The sequence below is a fragment of the Phaethon lepturus genome, unplaced genomic scaffold (assembly GCF_000687285.1).
Source record: "Phaethon lepturus isolate BGI_N335 unplaced genomic scaffold, ASM68728v1 scaffold18793, whole genome shotgun sequence".
Classification (NCBI taxonomy): Eukaryota; Metazoa; Chordata; class Aves; order Phaethontiformes; family Phaethontidae; genus Phaethon; species Phaethon lepturus.
In genome coordinates this window covers 44345-63466 of record NW_010527188.1, presented here as the reverse complement: position 1 = coordinate 63466, position 19122 = coordinate 44345, and the positions used below count along the sequence as shown (strand labels likewise).

Below are 19122 nucleotides of genomic sequence, written 5' to 3'. Positions count from 1 at the left end.
CCAGGAATGCCGTTGGCTCAGGCTGTAGCAATTCTTCAGAAACACTGCCGCATTATCAAAAATGTTCAGGTTCTCTACAGTGAGCAGGTGAGTAGTGCGTGGTCTGGCCGGGTCATTCACCTCACTGTGTCCCAGAAGTAAGGCATTAGGGTACATACTGATGCTATGTCATGCTATCACACTTATTGTATGAATTGTGGAGCTACTTGAAATTGGATTGCGCCAAATTATTGCCACCACATCAGAGGCGTAGCTTTTGTAACAGTTTCATGTCAAGTGTAATAATCCTCAGCACAGTGCAGTGATTTAACAGGTATCAGTTTTGTATATGTGGTGGTGGGGTAATGTTCTTTTTCCTTTAGGAAGGGAAATGTTCTGGGATTAGCTGGATAATTTAATTCTAGTCTTTCTATGTTATCATTGGCAAGTGTTTCAGTATTTTTGAAGTACTGAATCACTCCTTACTTTCTGCTTTTGTGTTTGGTTCAGTGGTGATGAATCCCATGAAAAGGCTTCCACACTTTCTCTCTGGATCTGTAATTTTGCCTGCAGAAAGAGGATGCAATAATTTAAACCAGCTATAGAAGTTTTAATCATTCTTCATAACTAAGCATTAAGTTCTTAATATGTTTGAATTCCATCAAAAAGGGGATTAAAGTGAAACCTTTCTGCTAGATCAAATAAAATGTGTTTATATACCCACCTTTGCTTTGAAGGAAGTGGAAGGGAAGAGGAGATGGGAACAAAGGAGGACTGTGACTCTCCAAAGGCATATTATGTGAGGTGCACGTAATCAGAAGATGATATTCATATGTTGTAGGTTAAAGATCTTTGCATCAGGAAACAGGCAAACTCTGATAGAATGTCAGTTTGTGTCAAAATACCGATGGAGGCCTCATGCATTTGCAGTGAATACTGAATGGCTAAGGAATAAGCTTGACTCTGGCATTTACTACTGGAGACATATTTCATGTAACTAAACAAATTATCCTTTTTTGCTTCACATTATGTAGATTTATGGGTTTTATGATGACTGAAATGCAAACTGAAAATCTAGCTCCTTGTACTTAAGGCATTGGAGCATCCAGCTGCCAGTGAATGCATTCCTTGTTTTGTATATGCTTTGGAGGTTTTTTAGTTTTTCTTACCACAGTGCATTCCAGAATTGTTTCTATGTTTGTTTAGGTAAATTTGTGAGATTCCCATTCCTCTCAGCTTTGTAGAATCACAAAAGGATTAGCGGCTCAGTGCTAGAAAGCAAGGTCTACCACTGCTTGGCTTTGTACACCTCTTGGAAAGCTACATTGTGCTTGTCCTTGTACACTGAATTTTTGGTCTGTCTGCGGGGGGAGAGGTTGGGGTTTTCCTCCCCAAACTGTAATAAATGTAAAGATGTTTTTAACATCTGCATAGTCCAACACAATAGTAGTTCTCCAACTTTGTCGAATAGTTGTTCGAATGTCGAAAAGCTGACGATAACTTTTTCTGTATATTATTCTGATTCAGTGCCTGGTATCAGTGCAATTTTTTGCACATGCCACTCAGGGCCTGAAGTTGACTGGCTATATCCTCACCCATGTGCAGAAGATCATGCACTTTGTTAGCAGTTGAGCACAAAGAGCTGCTGCTGCAGTTCTTAGAAGATTCAAAGCTTTAAATAAACTTTGTCATGTACAACTTTTATCTAGCTAAACTATACCTGAACAGCTTTCACGTCTCTCCTCTTTGCTTTCTAAAAGAATGCCCTTGAGCATAGTCATAGAGTGTTATTTAAAGTTGTTGCATCAAAAGTGCCGGAGCTCCAGCAGCAAGTATTTCCTTTCAAAAATTTATATGACAATTAAATGCAATTAGATTTGCTCACAGCTCTCTTTGTAACTTGACATAAATGGGATGCCCAAATTGTGCCAAAAAAGCTTGATGAACCCTTTTCTGTGACTAAGGAATTTTAACTCCTCTTTGGTCAGTTTAAGTGGGGTACTTAATTGCCTTTGTATGTTTTCCTAAGCCTCTTCCTCTGGATTTGTGTTGATGGGATTGTTTGATGATAACAGTTTTTCCTGCAGCTTTATGTAGATAGCAGTGTAACTGCACATCTGAATTGCTTCCTTCAGGAAGAGCTCTCATGTTGCTTCCTGGCATAATCTTTCGTACTTAAGTTTCTATTTTGTGTATTATTAAAAGTCACATGAACTAAATTTGTGCTGTTGAAACGTTTCTTCTATTAGAAAATATGCCAGCATAGAACAGAAGCTATTTGCTGTACTAATTATCAAGCTTTTGCTCGGGTGTTTGGGGTTTTTTTCACCTGCTCAAAAGTACTTGTAATACTGTCATTAATTTTGGAATAAACCTTGTGAAAATTCTGCTTAGAAACCAGGGAAATGCAGAGTATATCCTGTATCGGAAGAATTGCAACATGACACATGTTTTTTTGCTGTTCTGTAGCCTTTCTAAATTTAGATTTATAAGGGATTTAAAAAAGAAGACCACCAGGATCGACGTTAGACCTTTTTATCTCAGGCTTATGGCTATGTTGCAGTGCTGCTTCAACTCTGCGCAGTATTGTAAAAGTTTGCCAGCAATAGTGAAGTATTGGTGCTATTGTGCAGGGCGCTGTGAGGACTTCATTTAGAAGATAGCTTACACGCCAGATCGCCTGCGTTCGAGAAACTTGAGCTCAAACTGAACCTGCTTCAGGAAAAGCTGCTAGAGTGATCAAGAGGAATGGGAAATCTGCCTCGCAGGGGATTGAAAGCCCTGTGGCTTGTTTTGACCTAGTGATGTGAAGACTGGGATCCGATTACTTAAATACATGGTTTGGGAAGGGGTGGGAGATGCATGTGAGAATGCACGAAAAGTATCTAGGCTAGAAGACAGTGCTGACGTGAGAATAAAAAGGTGAGAAAATTTAGGATGAAAATTAGACTGCTGATAGACAAAAAGCAGACCTTCTCCCGGTAGAGCAAAGGGGAGAGTAACAGTTTTTAAGATGGTTTATGCCTAATTCATAAAAAGGGCTGTATGGTGTGGCTGCCTGCATTAGAAGCCTGTGTATGCCCCAGATGTCCCATTCCTATTCTGTCTTCTGCTAGAGAACTGCTTGGTGCAATTCTAGGGCATGAATACTGCTGCCTGCCTGTCATTCAGCCGTTTCCCTCCTCTGAGGAGACAGTTGTGGAGGGTAGAGCTTTTTGAAGCAAATGTGCTTTAGATGGTACAGGATCAGATAGCTGAATTAGGGCCAACTGACTGTGTATGCTTGGATTGTACTGGTACAGGAGTGAGCAGCTTCCACAGTGTCGCAGCAGACTGAGATGGCATAGAGCCTATACAGACACCAGTAAAGCCAGTGGAATGTCTCCTATTGACTCCAGCAGACTGCAAATGAAGCCTTTAGTTGTTATGATTCACAGTAACTAAGGAAACCTAAATTCACAACATAAGAGTCTGAAGCCTTCCTTTTGAGGCCTGAAAAAGACTGTGACACTCTTTGATTTTTGAAGTGGAAAGCCCTCTCGCCATCTTTTTGTCAAGGGGATGCTTGTTTCTGACGTGAGTCTTGGGGAGATGGGCTATTATTTTTGTGTGCCCAGAATGCAACAAACTGTCCCTGTGTGATGTCTCTGATGCTAAACTTGGAATGTTAATTTTCAAGGTGGCTTCCCCCCCATATACTTAAAGTAACGGACAGCTACCCTCTTGGGAGCTCTTGGAGGGTGCAGGTCTTGCACAGGCTCTTCTGTTTTCGTAAGGAGACTGAAGGCTTTGAGAGATTTGGCCAAATGTATTTTTGTTATGCTTATTCGTTGAATAAATGGCTGTTTTCTGTTCTGTTTTTCCAGGGCAACCATTTTATACAGTGATGGGTATCTTAACAAAGAAGCCTTGAAATTAAAAGCCTAACAGCTTTTTTTGTTTTACAGTCACCTCTTAGCCATGACCTCATCCTTAACCTGACTCAGGATGGAATCAAACTGCTGTTTGATGCTTTCAATCAGAGACTTAAGGTAATAAAACACCTTTCCTGCAAACAAAACAATGCAAACCAAAACCCTAGGATATATTAACACTTAACAGAACATAAGTATGTGGTTCTTTTAGACATTTAATTTGCCATACATAGTGCCCTCTCGTGCTAATGAAGTGCATTTCTTCGGTTTGGGGGTTACATCTTTGTTTATAGGATGAAGACACTTTAACATTGTACTGGGGACTGCAAGAGTGCCACAGGAATATGATGGTCCAGTGTGGTCTCATCTTGCCTGAAATTGCAGCAGAAGGTGCAGAAGGCCATTACTAAACCTAAGCCCAGGATTTGAAATCAGATCATCAGTTAATGCAAAGCAGACAGTGTTGTTTCTGCTCAGGTTGTTCCTTTATCTGTGCTGTCATTTTATTTTTGAAAGTAAACTTACTTCCTCCTGTTCTTAGTTTTCAGCTGGGTTAGGTTCACAGAGTACTTGTGTGGCTGTGAGTGCATGAGCTCTTCCAGAGAGCCCCATTCAGGCCTCTTGTGAGCACCTGCCTCCTGCACTGACTTTACTTTGTTCTGGATGAGTTTTTATTCTTGCTTAGCCCGGCAGTTCTGCTTCTGTGCTTTTAGGTGACCAGGTGTTGATCTGCTTCTCTCTGGGAGCTTTGTCTAGTTAAGATGCAAAATAAAGGGCAGGCTGGTCACTGACTTCCCATGGCATTTATGTTCACAAAAAATCTGTTATGAAAGTGGTAGGTTTCACCCATATAAAATGGGCGACTGTGGGACTGTAGAGAGATGACTAGATCAGTACAAAATTTCTGGAAAGCTTTCTTAACTGAAACATTTACAATTGCTATATGTAACTTCTTAGTTATTCAGGATGGTCCTTTTGGCAGGACCAGCTGTGCTGAGCAATTGTCAGTCTGGTTCTCACCTGGTGTGCGTGAACTGCTCTGTGACGGAAACTCCCAGGTGTTGATTTGGCTCGTTGGGTGAGAGTGTGCTGCCCTAACTGCTGTGCTATTTAACATTTGAAAGCAGAAGTGTGGGGTTAGATGTCACGCTAAAAAATGGAATGCTTACCCATCAGGTAAGTCTGGAATATGATGCTTGCGTCCATACTTCCAAGCTTTGGAACAGCCTTGTTCCCCTTATGTCTCCAATAAAACCAGCAGCAAAGCATCACGCCCCCAAATGGCAGCCTAGTGCTTTATCCCAAAAATGACTGTGAGTGTGTAGCAGAGTGCCATCAGCCGAAACTTGAGCTCTTTGTATATTTTAAGTGTATATACAACATCGTTGAATAGCAACCCAAATTAGTAGTTGTAGGAAGTACTTATTTCTCTAGTAGTAACCAGTAACACCAGGATATGTTTGTATTTTTCAAAATTTCTTTTAACTATAAAAATACACATTTTGAAGAACAATTTTCAGTTCGAATTGAGCTCAGATAGGGGACAACTGAGCACTTTTTTGCCGGATTACAGTTTGTAATTGCTTTATGGTAGTTTCTGTTCATGAAGTCATTATGTAATAATGGGATTTTAATTTTTGTCGAGATTTAGAACTTAATTATTTGGTTTGTGTATGTGAATTTACAGTTTTTAAGAGAATATCTTGAAAATCCGCTTTGTCAGATGGATCTTTATCAGTGTAAGATATACCTGCTGTATGGAATCTTTCCAAAATATGTTTAATTCTTAAGGCAACTGACCTCAAAACTGACATAATCACTTCAACTGCATGGCTTGCTTGCTGATGTTTTGTGGAATGTTGCAATCCTGTAGTGTTTTTGAAGTACTGTAATTAGTGTGTGCCATGTCTCTTCATCTCCCGTTTTTGACGGTCTGACTTTGTCATTTCAATACCTAGTGTTCCAAGAACTATTCAAGAGCTTTTCTCACCTTTCTCCACAATGTGTTTTAAAGAAAAAATAGAAAACCAAACTCTTCTGGTATGAGGTTTTAGGTTTGTTTTAAAAAAACAAACAAAAAACCCAAGCAAAGCAGAAAAAACAATCTCTTCTGGTATGTGTGGTTCAGGGGTCTAGTGATACCTTTTGTTTGTGTGTTTTAGCTATGAAGAGTAAAGCTGTGTAAATGCATACAATGCTATAAGAACTTACGGTAGTGTTCAGAAAGCTTTATAGAAGAAATTCTATGGGATCAGTTCAGAAGTGAGTAACAGGGCTTGTTAAAGAATAGTGTAGGTGTAGAATAAGTAATGCCTGTTTAAAGATGGTATGACTGTTTCCAGTGTTGCTCAGCGGCAGCAAAACTGGAAAAATCGGGATGCCATTTTGCTTTGTATGTTATTTTATTAATACATGCTTGCTATTAGAATTGGTTGTGAAAAAGAGGTTGAAATACAGGCTACTAAAATGGAAAGCCTTGACAGACCCCAAGAAGCTGGCGCAGGAATAGCGCCATAGCAATATTCCTCAAAAGTTTCTTCACTCTTCTCAGGGAGGGGAGGAAGGCTTGTGCATAGTCTCTCTACTCACCTTCAGTAGCCAAAGCACTGCAGGAAATGTTACTAATGTGAGCTAACATGAAAGGGTAGATCCGGGACCAGGTTTTGAAACCATTGCTATGTATTTTAGCAACAAGGTGTCTCGCACATGCTCCCTCTGAGATGGAGAAAGAGATTTCACAGCGTTGATCTGTTATTGCTGGTTAGTAGATACCTGAACATTTTTGAGTCATACGCAGTAGTAATTATCAAAACAGTGAGTGTGACAAAACATCAGGTTTTACTCATTTAAACCAACTGCCTTCTGGCTGTGTAGTAAACACATCACTGAATAGTCCTTGGTCTTCTCAGTTTATGTTCCTCTGCACATGGAAAGAATGATGTTAATCCTTTTGTCAGTGCAGCTTCTGTAGTTTAAAAAGAATAATCCTTTCCTAGTGCTATGGACTGTTGTGTTCAGTATGTCTTTCATGACTTTTATGAGATCTTTCGACTAACTAAATTTTGCTAAGTTGCACTTACTTCTTCCTCTGCTGTTAGTAAAAAGAAATGTTGACATGAGTAGATCTGTCTGAATTGTGGCAAGAGGGCTGATGGCAAATTGGTGCCTGCTGGCTGCTGTCAGGGTGTTTCTCTTGTGGGGGACCTTGTTTGTGCAACGTGCTATTCCTCGTGCACTGCTCCTTGTTGTTCGACCTGTCCTTTTGTCTTCCAGCACCGCAGCGTGTTTCAGCAGAACTTCAGGAGGGTGCCCAGTGCTCTCTGGTGGTTGCTGCAAAACTAGACCTGTGTAGGGAGTGGTGGGGCCAGGGGAAAGAAGATGTGCAAGGTCACTAAAAAAATGTAAAATAATGCCTGGCTTTTCATAAAAGTAGCCTTTGTCTTTAACAAGCTGTGCAGTAAAGGAAACCTGAACATGTCAAAGTTTGAATTAAAATACTAGATAACCAGGTTTTTCCAAGAAGCATAATTCAAAGTATGTTTATTAAGAAGAAAAATGTATGTGCTCTTCTTTATGTTGGTTCTGCCACAATGTTCGTTTGTTACTTGCTTTGTGCTCTACTTGTTGCTGATAGCCTGAAATGTTTGCTCAGGAAGCCCACACAGTGTGCTTCAGAGAACTCTTCCAACTTCTGATGAGTCAACAGCGTACCGCTAAATGTTGATTTATTTTTTTCTTAGATTTTTTTTTTATTTAGTGGTTTAAGCATTGCAAGTTGTTTTATTTAGGGTTATTTGCCAGGCATCTCCCAAAACCAAGACTTCCTTCTTAGCTGGTGATATTTTTAGGCTTTAAAGCCACATTTGGTAGCAGGCTCCCTGGGGAATTCTGCTTTATTCTGTAGCTGAAGTGAGTCCTTTCTAAATCTGCCAGTGATTTGTTGGAGGATTATACAGAGCAATCAAAAGCCCTTTACCTTTTCTTTACAGCAGTTATGATGTGCTCTATGTATTTTCCTTTTTTGACACAGAAACGTGTATGCAGGCGGAGGAAGCTTGTGTTTGACCATGGTTACTTGCCAAAAATGATCTGCTTAAAGCCCAGTCTAGCCTCAAAATCCAGTAACAGTCACATAAAAATCATATGAAATCTCTCAGATGCATGTTTGCAGTAATGTGTTCAGAACCAAGGGTCCATACCTAATACTATCTGCAGAGAGGGGAGCTCCTTGAAGTATTCTGTAAGGTCTAAAATATTTAATAAATATCAGATCTAGGTATTATGACTTGCTCTGATTCTGTGTGGGCTGTTCTTCTGATTATCTTCTGTAATGCTTGGAGAGATTGCTAGACGTTCTTTTATGTAGCATTGAAATGGAATGCTACTACTTAGTACTGCTGTGTTCATCTTTTACTTTAGAAGGAGTTGGAAAGTTAGATCAGTGCAGTCAATGCTAGGGCTTACTACTCTGCACAAGCATTCTTCAGGGGAATAAGAGCAACCCAAGGATTGGCGTACTGTTTGACATTCATCGGGGGATTCCCTAATTAGCTAACTTTTGCTAAGTTTCCTTTGAACTCGCTTAAGAGTAATCTTTGTAGAAATCAAGATGCTGGTGTATTAGTGAAAAGATTACTTTCTGCAGGTCAGTGCTGACTTCCAGGGGATCTGGAGGTACTGTACTGAACCCATAGTTGTTCTTCAGTACTTCTTTCAGATGCGCAGTAGCTGAGTCAGTTTTCGGAATTTCATCTCTGTCCATGGGATTTATCCTAGCAGAGTTCTGTTAAGGAGGGGAGCAAGCTGCACTAGCTGGTCTTGCCTTTTTTATGAGAATTTGCCTCTCTAATGATTTGCAAATGTGTGAAGTATGGTAATGTTTCTGTGTCCTGTGTTTCAGGTGATTGAAGTTTATGACTTGACTAAGGTGAAGTTAAAATATTGGTAAGTTACTTAAGACTTTCCATGATCTCTTCTTGATTACAGTGACTGGTTTCTTTCCTCTTTTTAATCCCTAATTCATTTTTTTTCGACCATTCTTGTTAAAAACCCCAAAATATCTGTCAAAAAACATTGTAGATAGTTATCCTTTCTTGAACATAGCACTTGATTAAATTACGAGTTTACTCTTTCCTTCAGTCTTGGAGACTTCTTCCAGTTTAAATGTGGTATTGCCATTAGTAAACGTTTGTAGCATCCATTCAATATTCTCAAGGCAGATTCATTTTGTTTTCTTTTTCAGTGGTGTCCATTTTAACTCTCAGGCAATTGCTCCAACCATAGAACAAATTGATCAGTCATTTGGAGCAACACATCCAGGAGGTAAGCCAAAGTATTCTGAGAATCTGCACATCTAGATTGACAGAATTCTTTCTAGGAAGTCTTTCCTGTTTGTCTGCCTAGAGAAATGTGTAGACACTTCCGTTGTCAAATGATATGAAGTTGTATTCCAGAATGGTCATATTCTTATAACTGGGATGACATGTAAAATGTACTGTAAGTTCAGTTGTGACTTTCTTCAAGTGAAATAGTGAGACACAGGGTCATTGGCACAGAATGGTGTGTTCTGATATCATTAATGATTTGTTTTGAACTGCCAGTACCAGAAAACTGTGAACTTTGTTGTTGATGCTGTTGTTTTTATATTCTTATGCATGGTCACCTGTCAAGTGTCCTTAGGGATTAAGTATACCATGAACATACAGACATTTGAGCTGATCTCTGTGCAGAGTCAGCCAGGACTGTTTGCTCAGGCTCTGTGCTTTGACAACATGGTTATAGCCCTGCTAGGATAGGATCAAGTCTGAGCTTGTGTGTAACTGGCATGCATCTCCCCGAGCCTCCTTCCTGTTACTGGGAGCGCTGGGGAGGTGTGAAGCCAGCCTACGTGCAGCATGACCAGAACAAGTTTAATTAACCTGGCTGAACCCTCCCTTACTCTTGCACAGCTACTTGGCTGTTCACCACCTCTGCAGCAGGGAAAATACTATCTTTAAGCTCCTTGTTCACATATGAAAATGGAGAGTTTATTTCAGGGGTTTGCTAGGTGATGAAAATAAGCCAGTGGTGAAATTTTGAAGAGGATATTTATAATTAAACTGCTCAGGAACCTTCAAGAAATCACAAAAGAAGTCACAAACTGACATAACAAGAAAGAAGATTAACTCCATATGGGCAGGATACCCTTTTTAGAGCATTGTTTTCTATTTTTAGCTTAACCCAGTCCATTTGCAGTAGTCGGGCTGATCCCGAATAGGCTAGCGTTCTTTGTGACTGATGGCGATTGCATATCCAGGCTTTGTCCCTGTTCTCTGCAGACAATCTCTTGCACGTTACAGAACAGGATTTATTAACTGTGGAGGATCATGTGGCTAAAGTACTATCATTGCATAAAAGCCTGCTGTAGTAGCTGAATATCAGATTGAGATAAATGAAGCTTGGAGCATTTCTAGCTGTAATACTCCAAGGACCAGAATTGGCCTTTTTAAACTTAGATCATAATCTTAACATTTCCTCTAGACAGAAACTCTGAGATCTGTAGTTAGATCTATTATGGAACTAGCATGCACAAGAGTTTATATAGAATTTAGGAAGAATGAAAGGGGTTTCATATCCTTGGCAGTTCATAATTTTTACTTGTTCTGTGACAACGGTTTATTCGCAAATATTTAAAATTGTGGCATTAAGCCATAAAAATACATACCCAGCGGTAAGCATTGCTTATGATAGGAATAGCATGTTTTATTGCTGCATAAAATCATATGCTAGCACTGAAACATAGCTTGGTACCACATGTCCTCCCGCTGAATTTGCTAGATCTTGTGACCCTATCGTATTCGGCCAAGAAAACTTGCACACTTGCTTCATCTGATGATAGTTTTTCATAACAACTTTTCATCCAGTGACACATAGATATGAAAATGTATTTATTAAAATATTGGGCTCTATTACCATTTCACTAGTGCATTTGCTTATTCAGTTTCCTCACTGGAAATTCAGTATCTTCCACTGACAGCCCACTTAGCAGAAGTAAATGCTTTGTGTTAAGCTGCCTGTCATGAACAGTTTGAAGTGTATCATGCAATGCAAGTCTTTGATAACTTTTTTCTTTGTGTTTTCTGAAACAGAAAAGGCAAAAAACCAGAATAGTTTTCAGCATGTGGGAGAGATTATGATGGTGTTTTCATGTCCCACAAAAATTTGAGCTGGGGTGGGGAGAGAAAGGTGGGAAGAGACACCTTCTTCTTAATGTGACAAATGCCAGTTTTCATGAATGAAAATAGGACATAACTATCCCTTTTCTTCTCTGTACCAGTACTCCAAATACTACTAACCCCAACGCAAGCAAGTTTAAAAGTATTTTGTTGTTTATTTCGGTGCATTACTTCCACTAGAATTTCAAAGAAAATGTCATCTTTCACTTAAAACCAAGGTGGTTGCAGCAGAACTTTCCTGCAGCAGGATATAGCGATAGTTTCAAAACATATTTCAAAAGGTTAGCAACAGTCTTATGTTGAAACCGACCTTCAGTAAGCAGTTTTGGTTTTGCCAAATCAGTGGCTTTAAAAAAAGAAGAGTCATCAGAAAAATTGCAACCAGCTTCATAACTTTCTGGCTAAATGTTAGTTTGAAACATTGTAGTGTCTTTGTCATGGGGCTGCTTGAAATACGGCCACTTTGGAGGTCAATAGCTTCACCCAAGCCAAGATTTTATCCCACATTTCCATGATTCTCTGACCTGACCCGCTGCTGGGAAGCGCTTGCTCTTGCCAGTGGTTCTGTTGAAATCGCATCCTGTTCAGAGTCCTTCTGGATGTGGCTGTTTGCTCAAGTGCCATTCAGCACGGATAAGGGCTGTGGGATTGAACTGAAGTCATATGGTAGAAGAAAAAAATACATCCTTCCCTCCTGCCACGGTGGCCTCGCAAGGACAAGGGGATCCTGTCTTCTAGCTCTGTAAGTCTCGGAGACTTCAGAGGTTGCCCACGCTCCCCTGAGGTGCTGGAAAAGTCTTGTGCTTGATACTAGGAAGACTTGACTTTGGGATCTGCCCCTGCTTTTATCAGGACTGTGTCCATTCTGCAGCCTTGCTGGTGTTGGTGGCTTTGTCCTGTCCTGCTACAGAGAAACATTTCCCAGCTGGTCACTCTGCTGCTTTCCCAGCAGGCAGACTTTCTCGCTTCCCCTCACCCAGAGTGCCGCAGCAAAGAGGCAGTCGTTTTGCTTCTGTCAACCTTTTTGAACCGAATTACTCTGCAGGTTACCCGTGTACTAAATAAATATAAAAAAAAGACTTGCCTTGTTCAGTCACATGATTGTGACATATGATCTTGAGGGAGACACGAGAGAACTTCTTCAGGATAAAAACGTTCCTTGCCCTTTAAGCCTGAGCATCAACAAACATTGCAGGGTTGGGAACTGATGTGATTTGTATAATCAGATATCACACTTGGCATGACTAGGGGAAAAACACTTCTCCAGCTGGCTGTGGGCTTTGGAAAAGATGCATCATAATTTATCACATGAGAGATTTGTGTAATTTTCCTGCAGATCAAAACATTTCCCTCTCCCCACACGTTTTCTTTTGAGTGACAAGCAGGGAAAATGCTCTTAACCAGCATGTACTGCAGAAAAGGCAAATGATGACTTTTGAAAGCATAATGCTTATTGCTCAACTATTATTTTTCTATACTGGGCCATCTGGCATTGTCCATATATCTTGTGACCTGTCTCAAGTTGAACATTTGAAAGGCATTTGGGGGGAGGGATAAAATATATGCATTTTTTCTCTATGCTATGTCATCTTAAATATAAAATTGTAAGAAAAAGTGTTGAACCAATTTCCTTTGGTAAAGTGGAAGAAAGTGGCTTTTCGGAGCATTTCTTTATTGTTTTTTGTCTCTGCTGTTTTCAAATTGTTTTGCAAATGAACCAGATTCTATGTGTTAGAAGAATACTGTGTTCCTCCCAGCAGCTACTGGGCACTGGTTGAAGTTCGGTAGCATCAATCCCAAAACTGTTCCTGAGCTCCCAGTCTCTTGGGATTGTTTTTAAGGTTTCCACAGTCTCACAAAACAGTATGTCTTGTTAGAGTAAGTACTGAGATGGTTTTTATTGCTGTTTATAGTTGATGATGTGCAATTTATTGCAATAAATAAGGACATCTCATGACCTGTTGACAGCTGGAAGTCTGTGCGTGTTCTAACTTATTGCTGCTCTTTATTTGCTGACTGATGGGCTGGTGTTTCTGGCGATGCTATTTTTAATGATCATTGTAAACGGCCTAGGACCTGTGTGTCTGAAGTGTTTCCTTCTTGTGCCATATTACTCGGGAACGCCGGTAGCTGACCCGGGGTGTGCAAGAGGGAGCTCCTCTTGGGGAGGAGAGGTGGAAGTGCCAGCGAGGTACCTGTGAGCTCCGACTCAGGAATGTGCTTCCTGGTGGTATGAAATACAGAATTTATCAGCGTTCTGGGCGCATCTGTCTGAAAGACTTTCTGGTTAATATTGTACAATGTTTCACATAACAATGAACAGAATCGTTTTGTACTAATAGTAGCTGTTTAAACTACTTTAGGCATATTAAGGTATAATTGATCGTGTCATATTGTATAATTGTATCATTAGGGATAGGTGAGTGCCTACAGGCTTCCATAGGCAGCTCTTACTTTAATGAATCTAAGGTTTCTCTTATTGCTACGTTTCTACTGCAACAAATAAATAGGAAAGCTATTACTGTTCTGTGTTAACTGTGTTCCTCCCGCATCTTGAAATGTAGTAAATTCATCAAGGTGATGAAAGTGCTGTTAGATCTCAACTCAAGAATTCTTAGTTTATTTTGGTAACTCTGTTTTTTACTTTCTTTCCCCTTTTAGTGTATAATTCAGCTGAGCAACTCTTTCACCTCAATTTCAGAGGACTGTCGTTTTCTTTTCAATTAGACTCCTGGACTGAAACTCCGAAGTACGAGGTCAGCAATCATTCTTAGTTAATGGGTAGTCTTTTTGCCTCTATGGTGCTTGCAAAATATCACCTACAGCGTGTCTCGCCTGCAAGCAAAAGTAATTTGGAAGGAATTTAACTCCTTAGTTGTGCTCTTATTCATGCTATGTAATCATTTCAAAGTTAAAAATTTTTTTCCTTTTAGCAGAAGGCATATGCTTAGAGGTTTTGCTTGCATCATGAACTGGGACTAGCAATTCTGCTGTTGAAAGGAGCATTCTAAAAATAAGAGCACGCTCTATGCAAATACATAAATATTAAGCAATCTACTGGAAGGATGTTCTTTTATCAGATATTTTTGAACCTCATCAAAGTGATTACGCAACTAAACTAGGATAGAGTTCATAAAATAGGTTTTCATCTTAAGTGTCCTTCAGTATGAGTGCTTTTTGGAAAGCCAAATGTATGAGCTTTACTTGTAATGCCTGTTTGCATATGCACTAAATGTGTTCGGATGAGTTACTGAATAATTGAATGTATTACTGCATTCTCTGAAATCTTTGGAAATCGCTGTCTGTAGTGGAAACAAGGTCAGATCTTTGGTGACTTCTGCCTATACTAATAAAAATGTATGTATAACTTGTTTTGTGTGAGGATGGAAACACTCTCAGTATTATCTAGGCTTATCAGTTAAACAGAATGTGTGCTGTGTAGTATTAATATAAAAAAGAGCATATAGAGAGCCAAAACAAAGTGGGAGAGACCAACCAACATGATGACACATGTTTTTATGTTGCAGTCTAGTAGTTGTGTTTTGACATGTGAGAGAACAGAGGGTAACCAGGGGAAGTTACTGTTTAGTGGTAATGAAGGTCAGTTGGGTTTCAGAAATATTGATAGGTAAATAGAAACTGAGAAAGCTAGACATGAGCAATGTCCCAACAAAGAGTAGTTGCTTTTCATCCAAGAGTTCCCAGGGCATTCATGAATGAAATGGCTGAGCTACAAAGGCAGGCGATTGTTGTGTTGAAGATTATACTGATCGTAGACTCTCTCAAATTGGAAGGGACCCATAAGGATCATTGCGTCCAACTCCCTGCTCCTTGCAGGGCTACCTAAAACTAGAAGGTGTTGAAGTAAAACTGCTAGAATCAATCTTAGCCATTGCATGTGTGTGTCTTGGTTTGGTACATAGTTCAGTTAGCTAAGAAGATAATATAGGGATAGTTATAGGACGCTTGGTGCAGATATGCTTTGAGAGGGACATAGTATGGTTCTTGGGGATGATACAGTGCTTCATAGCTGCTGGAACAGTGGGGAAAATAACTTTACATTCTCAAAGTCTTTCATCCTGTTGCTCACATGAGATTAGTAAAATGTTGTTTGCACAGAGTGAAAGGCAAAACCCTCCCCAGGATTATAAATAGGTAGAAATAGGATGGCTTAGAAAACAGAGTAGTATGAAACAGTCCACAGGGAAGAGGACTATTTGTGGGGCCTTTCAGGGAGGAACATTAGGAAGGACTGAAGAGCGAAATGAAATTTGAAGATGTCAAAACCTTTCAAGTTCAGAGAGGATCATATAGGAATACTAAAGTAGTTAGCAAAGCAGTGTAATCTCTGCTTATGGAAATGAAAAAACTCTGAAGAAGACTTTGGGGTTTTTATATAGCTGGTTACAAACTGCAGGTGAGGAGAACTGAAAGCCTGCTCACACTATTTCTGTGAAGAAATGAGGCACGTATGGCCCAGGCACTTCCACGGCTGTAGAGAAGATTTCTCTGTTGCTAAGGCATAAGTGTGTTAAAAAGTAATCTGAAGTCTGACTGCTTAAAAAGCTGTGTTTTCGAGTGTTCATGTTCTGGGCAAATTCAGAAAGAGCATTGAAATTGGGGCATCTGAAGATCCGCTAAGTAGTGGAGGTTTCCTTCTAAATACCTACAGCAGTGAAAGTCATTGCTGTGGGTTAATTTTTTTTGCGTAAGAATAACTTTTTGTGCTTACCTTATGTGATGTCCTGCTAAAGTAAACCAGGATAATAGTTTGCATATTTTGTGCCTTGTCTTTGTTGACTGCTTGTGACATAGTTTCTTTTCTGTCCAGTGAGAGCAGAGTATGTTGACAGTCTTGAAGAAGGTCCTGTCACCACTAGAGTTGAAAGAAATAGGCTCTTGTCGCACTAGAAGGAGTATGACTTCCTTAGCAATGAAACAAGGATCTAAAACAATTATAAGGTTTCTGTTTGAGAACACTCAAAATCCCTATCAAAACAATATGTGTAAGAATGTGGGGATAAGGAGAGTGGAAAATCCATTTGATGAATGAGTCTGTTCATCAGATAAAGGCACTTTACAAACCAGCGAAAATGTTAGAAGGCTGTAATTAATGCAGTGGGACAGAAGAAGGGAGTTCTACCTTTAAGATAGCTGATTTCTTAGAACTTAAGTACGGCAGATCAGTACAAATACTTTTATATTGCTAGCTGCCAGTGATCAAATCAAGAAACCTTAAATTCGCAGTACACACCATGGCTAATTGTCAAACTAGTGCCATCTTTTGGTGGATAAACATAGTGAGCATTTCATCCTGGCTTGGGAATCCAGGAGTGGTGTAATGTAGAGAAACACCACCTGGAAGGGGATTTTTGCTTGTTTTTTCCTCCTTGTCTTTGGCTAGGTACTTTCTGAATTGGTAAGCATCTTCTGTATTTTTAATGTAATTTATAACTTTGACCTGAAGTGTCCAGTGTGTCATGTAACGAGAATGATTTTGTATATCCACAGCCTAACTTTGCCCATGGTCTAGCCTCTCTGCAAATTCCGCATGGTGCGACTGTGAAACGCATGTACATCTACAACGGAAACAGTCTGCAGGATACCAAGTATGTACAGTTGGTCCTGCTGTTTTGATCATTTAGAATATACTTTTTCTTCCTCATTTATTTAGGGTTTTGCAAATGCTAAATATAATTGTATATTTTTTTGGTTCACTTTGGGTTTTTTATGAATTTGGTGTGCAGAATGCCTTTAGATACCAACCTCTTCCAAATTTCCATAGGTGTCCTCAGACCTTATTATCAAATGTTGGTTTGATTTATTTTGCTATAAAATTAGCTTGCCTCAGCTGTAGTAGGCTAATTTAGTTAACCTGAAAATGAATTCATTAAGTAAACGAGGAAATGTACTGAATCTAGTAAGAGATGCAGTTAGGATATCTTACTGTATATTTTGCTGGCATGCTAATGACCTTTCCCTAGACAAATCAAACTTGGTGTAGGCAGTCAGTCATGTTGTACTGCACTGGTACTATGTACGTTGTGGCATGGTCCTGCCAAGGGTCTTAAACTCTTGCTATAATGTATTCTTCAGGCTTAAGCCATACGCATGGTATGCATAATCTACCATATATTGAATATATTTGCAATTACCTGACTGGACTTACAATTCTGAGGGAACTGATCTTCATGCCTTAATACTAATGGAATAGTTGTATTTCAATATGATTAATGTTTCTATGGTATTGTATTTTGTCGTCTTCTAAGCAGTAATTTATTGTACAGCATCTGATGTTTTGCTCTTTCTAAAAGCATTGTTCCTGTAGTTCCTTACTCAAGAATTGGAAGGACTTCTGTAAATTCTTCCTTTCAGCTTATAAATACCCAAACTGATAAGGTGGTACTTTTGCAGAGACAGTTGTGTTTTAATGCTAGGAGAAGATTAATACATCTGTGGATTACTGCTCAGAAGGGAGGGAACCCTGTTTATGCAGACATTTTCTCCTAATTAGGCATAAGTGTGCTTCAGAAAAATGTTGTCTGTGACATGGTGGGCTTTAGCGAAAGCACTAATTGTCGCATGGGGTTCTGGTGTGTGTGTGTGTGCCCAAGAGCTCAAAGCCTGACTCTCAGTTCATGTTATTCACACAGAGGAGAAATTCACATAAGAGAAGCAAATTTTACAGAGCATGTACAAACTAATATACAAAAAAGCAGCCCTTCCATTGAAAATATCTTGCTTGAGGCTGTTACAATTTTCTCACATGTTATTGTAATTGAATTAAGATGAGAACTGTCCCAGTAAAGCAGAACAGTTGTTTGCGGTGTACCTGCACAAGCTGAATTCATGTTCTGGGCTACGGAGTACCTTCCCAAGAGCTGAGAGCATCAGAGAAGGCTTTTCTGTTGCATTTGGGTGATATGCCTAGTTCAAGGAGTAGAGATCTTTAAAAAGTGTACAACTTCCATTTTCCCTGAGAGAAGTCTGAAATGATAGGTCCTCATAGGAGATATCCAAAGGCTAGATACAGTTTCTGTAACTTCTGGAGGCTCTGAAGCTTACTGTTCCATTAATAGTAAAGGTCCTGCATCTGAGTGCTGCCTTGTTCCTCTTCCTTTTTCTCCAGCCTTTCTGATCCTTCTGTTTAATGTAACTTTTAATCCTCACTCTGAGTTAAATGCAGCTTTGTCAAAATTAACGTGCTTTGTTCCAGTGAACTGGTACCAGCTTGTTAATGGAAAATTTGAAGATTAAGCGAATCCTATGCACATTTTTCTATGATTGGTTTCAGGACTCCCCTGATGCCCCTCAGCTGTTTCCTTGGTAATGTTTATGCTGAGAACGTTGATGTTCTGAGAGATGGAACTGGACCCTCAGGTTTACGGCTTCGCCTACTCACTGCAGGTATTAGTGACGCTCCAAACATTGAACTGGTTGCTTTCCTCGGGAATAGAGGGATAAATCTGTATAAATCAAGCACAGGTTGTTTGAAATCACCTGTAAAATCATCACAAAGTGTTCTGTATACCTTATTTTGAGCTATTGGAAACAAAACCCCGTAAAAATCCTGTGAAGGTGAATCTGCTTGCTGCTGCATTTCCCTGGCCCTGGAGAAATCACGGAGGACTGTAGCCCTCTCCTCTGTAGTTCCAAGTCCTTAGAGTCTGTCTGCAGAAATGGAATTTGTCTCCAGGTGTATGTGTAGGTTAAATCAGATGCAAGTACATCACTGAAGAAAAAAAAAAGGAAAATCAAGACACTTTATGTACATGTGCTTTTTCTGATATTCCAGTGAGCTGTATAATGTTTATATTTCTGTGATTCTTGCTGGCTTTTTTAAAAAGCCTCCCAGAATTAGACTACATCAGTGCTGCAGCCTTAGACTGCAGTTTAAATTCAATTCTGTTTTCATTTGCTGTAGGGGACAGCAGTGAAAGTGGCAGAGGATGATGAATACCTTCTCCTTGTGTGTGCTTTCAGAAGTGGGGCGGGGGGCTTAGGAATTAGGGAAA

General features: G+C 39.7%; 1 protein-coding gene across 1 annotated transcript in view; it reads left to right on the top strand.

Annotated features, from left to right (window-relative positions):
• The window catches only part of LOC104617883 (chromosome unknown open reading frame, human C16orf70), a 35563-nt gene that overhangs the window by 5063 nt on the left and 11378 nt on the right, over nucleotides 1-19122 (top strand). The window contains exons 2-8 of the mRNA XM_010283318.1: nucleotides 5-87; nucleotides 3927-4010; nucleotides 8794-8837; nucleotides 9136-9215; nucleotides 13769-13863; nucleotides 16619-16716; nucleotides 18402-18514. Of these exons, the coding sequence (XP_010281620.1) occupies nucleotides 5-87; nucleotides 3927-4010; nucleotides 8794-8837; nucleotides 9136-9215; nucleotides 13769-13863; nucleotides 16619-16716; nucleotides 18402-18514 (597 nt within the window). The remainder of the gene's footprint in view (nucleotides 1-4; nucleotides 88-3926; nucleotides 4011-8793; nucleotides 8838-9135; nucleotides 9216-13768; nucleotides 13864-16618; nucleotides 16717-18401; nucleotides 18515-19122) is intronic.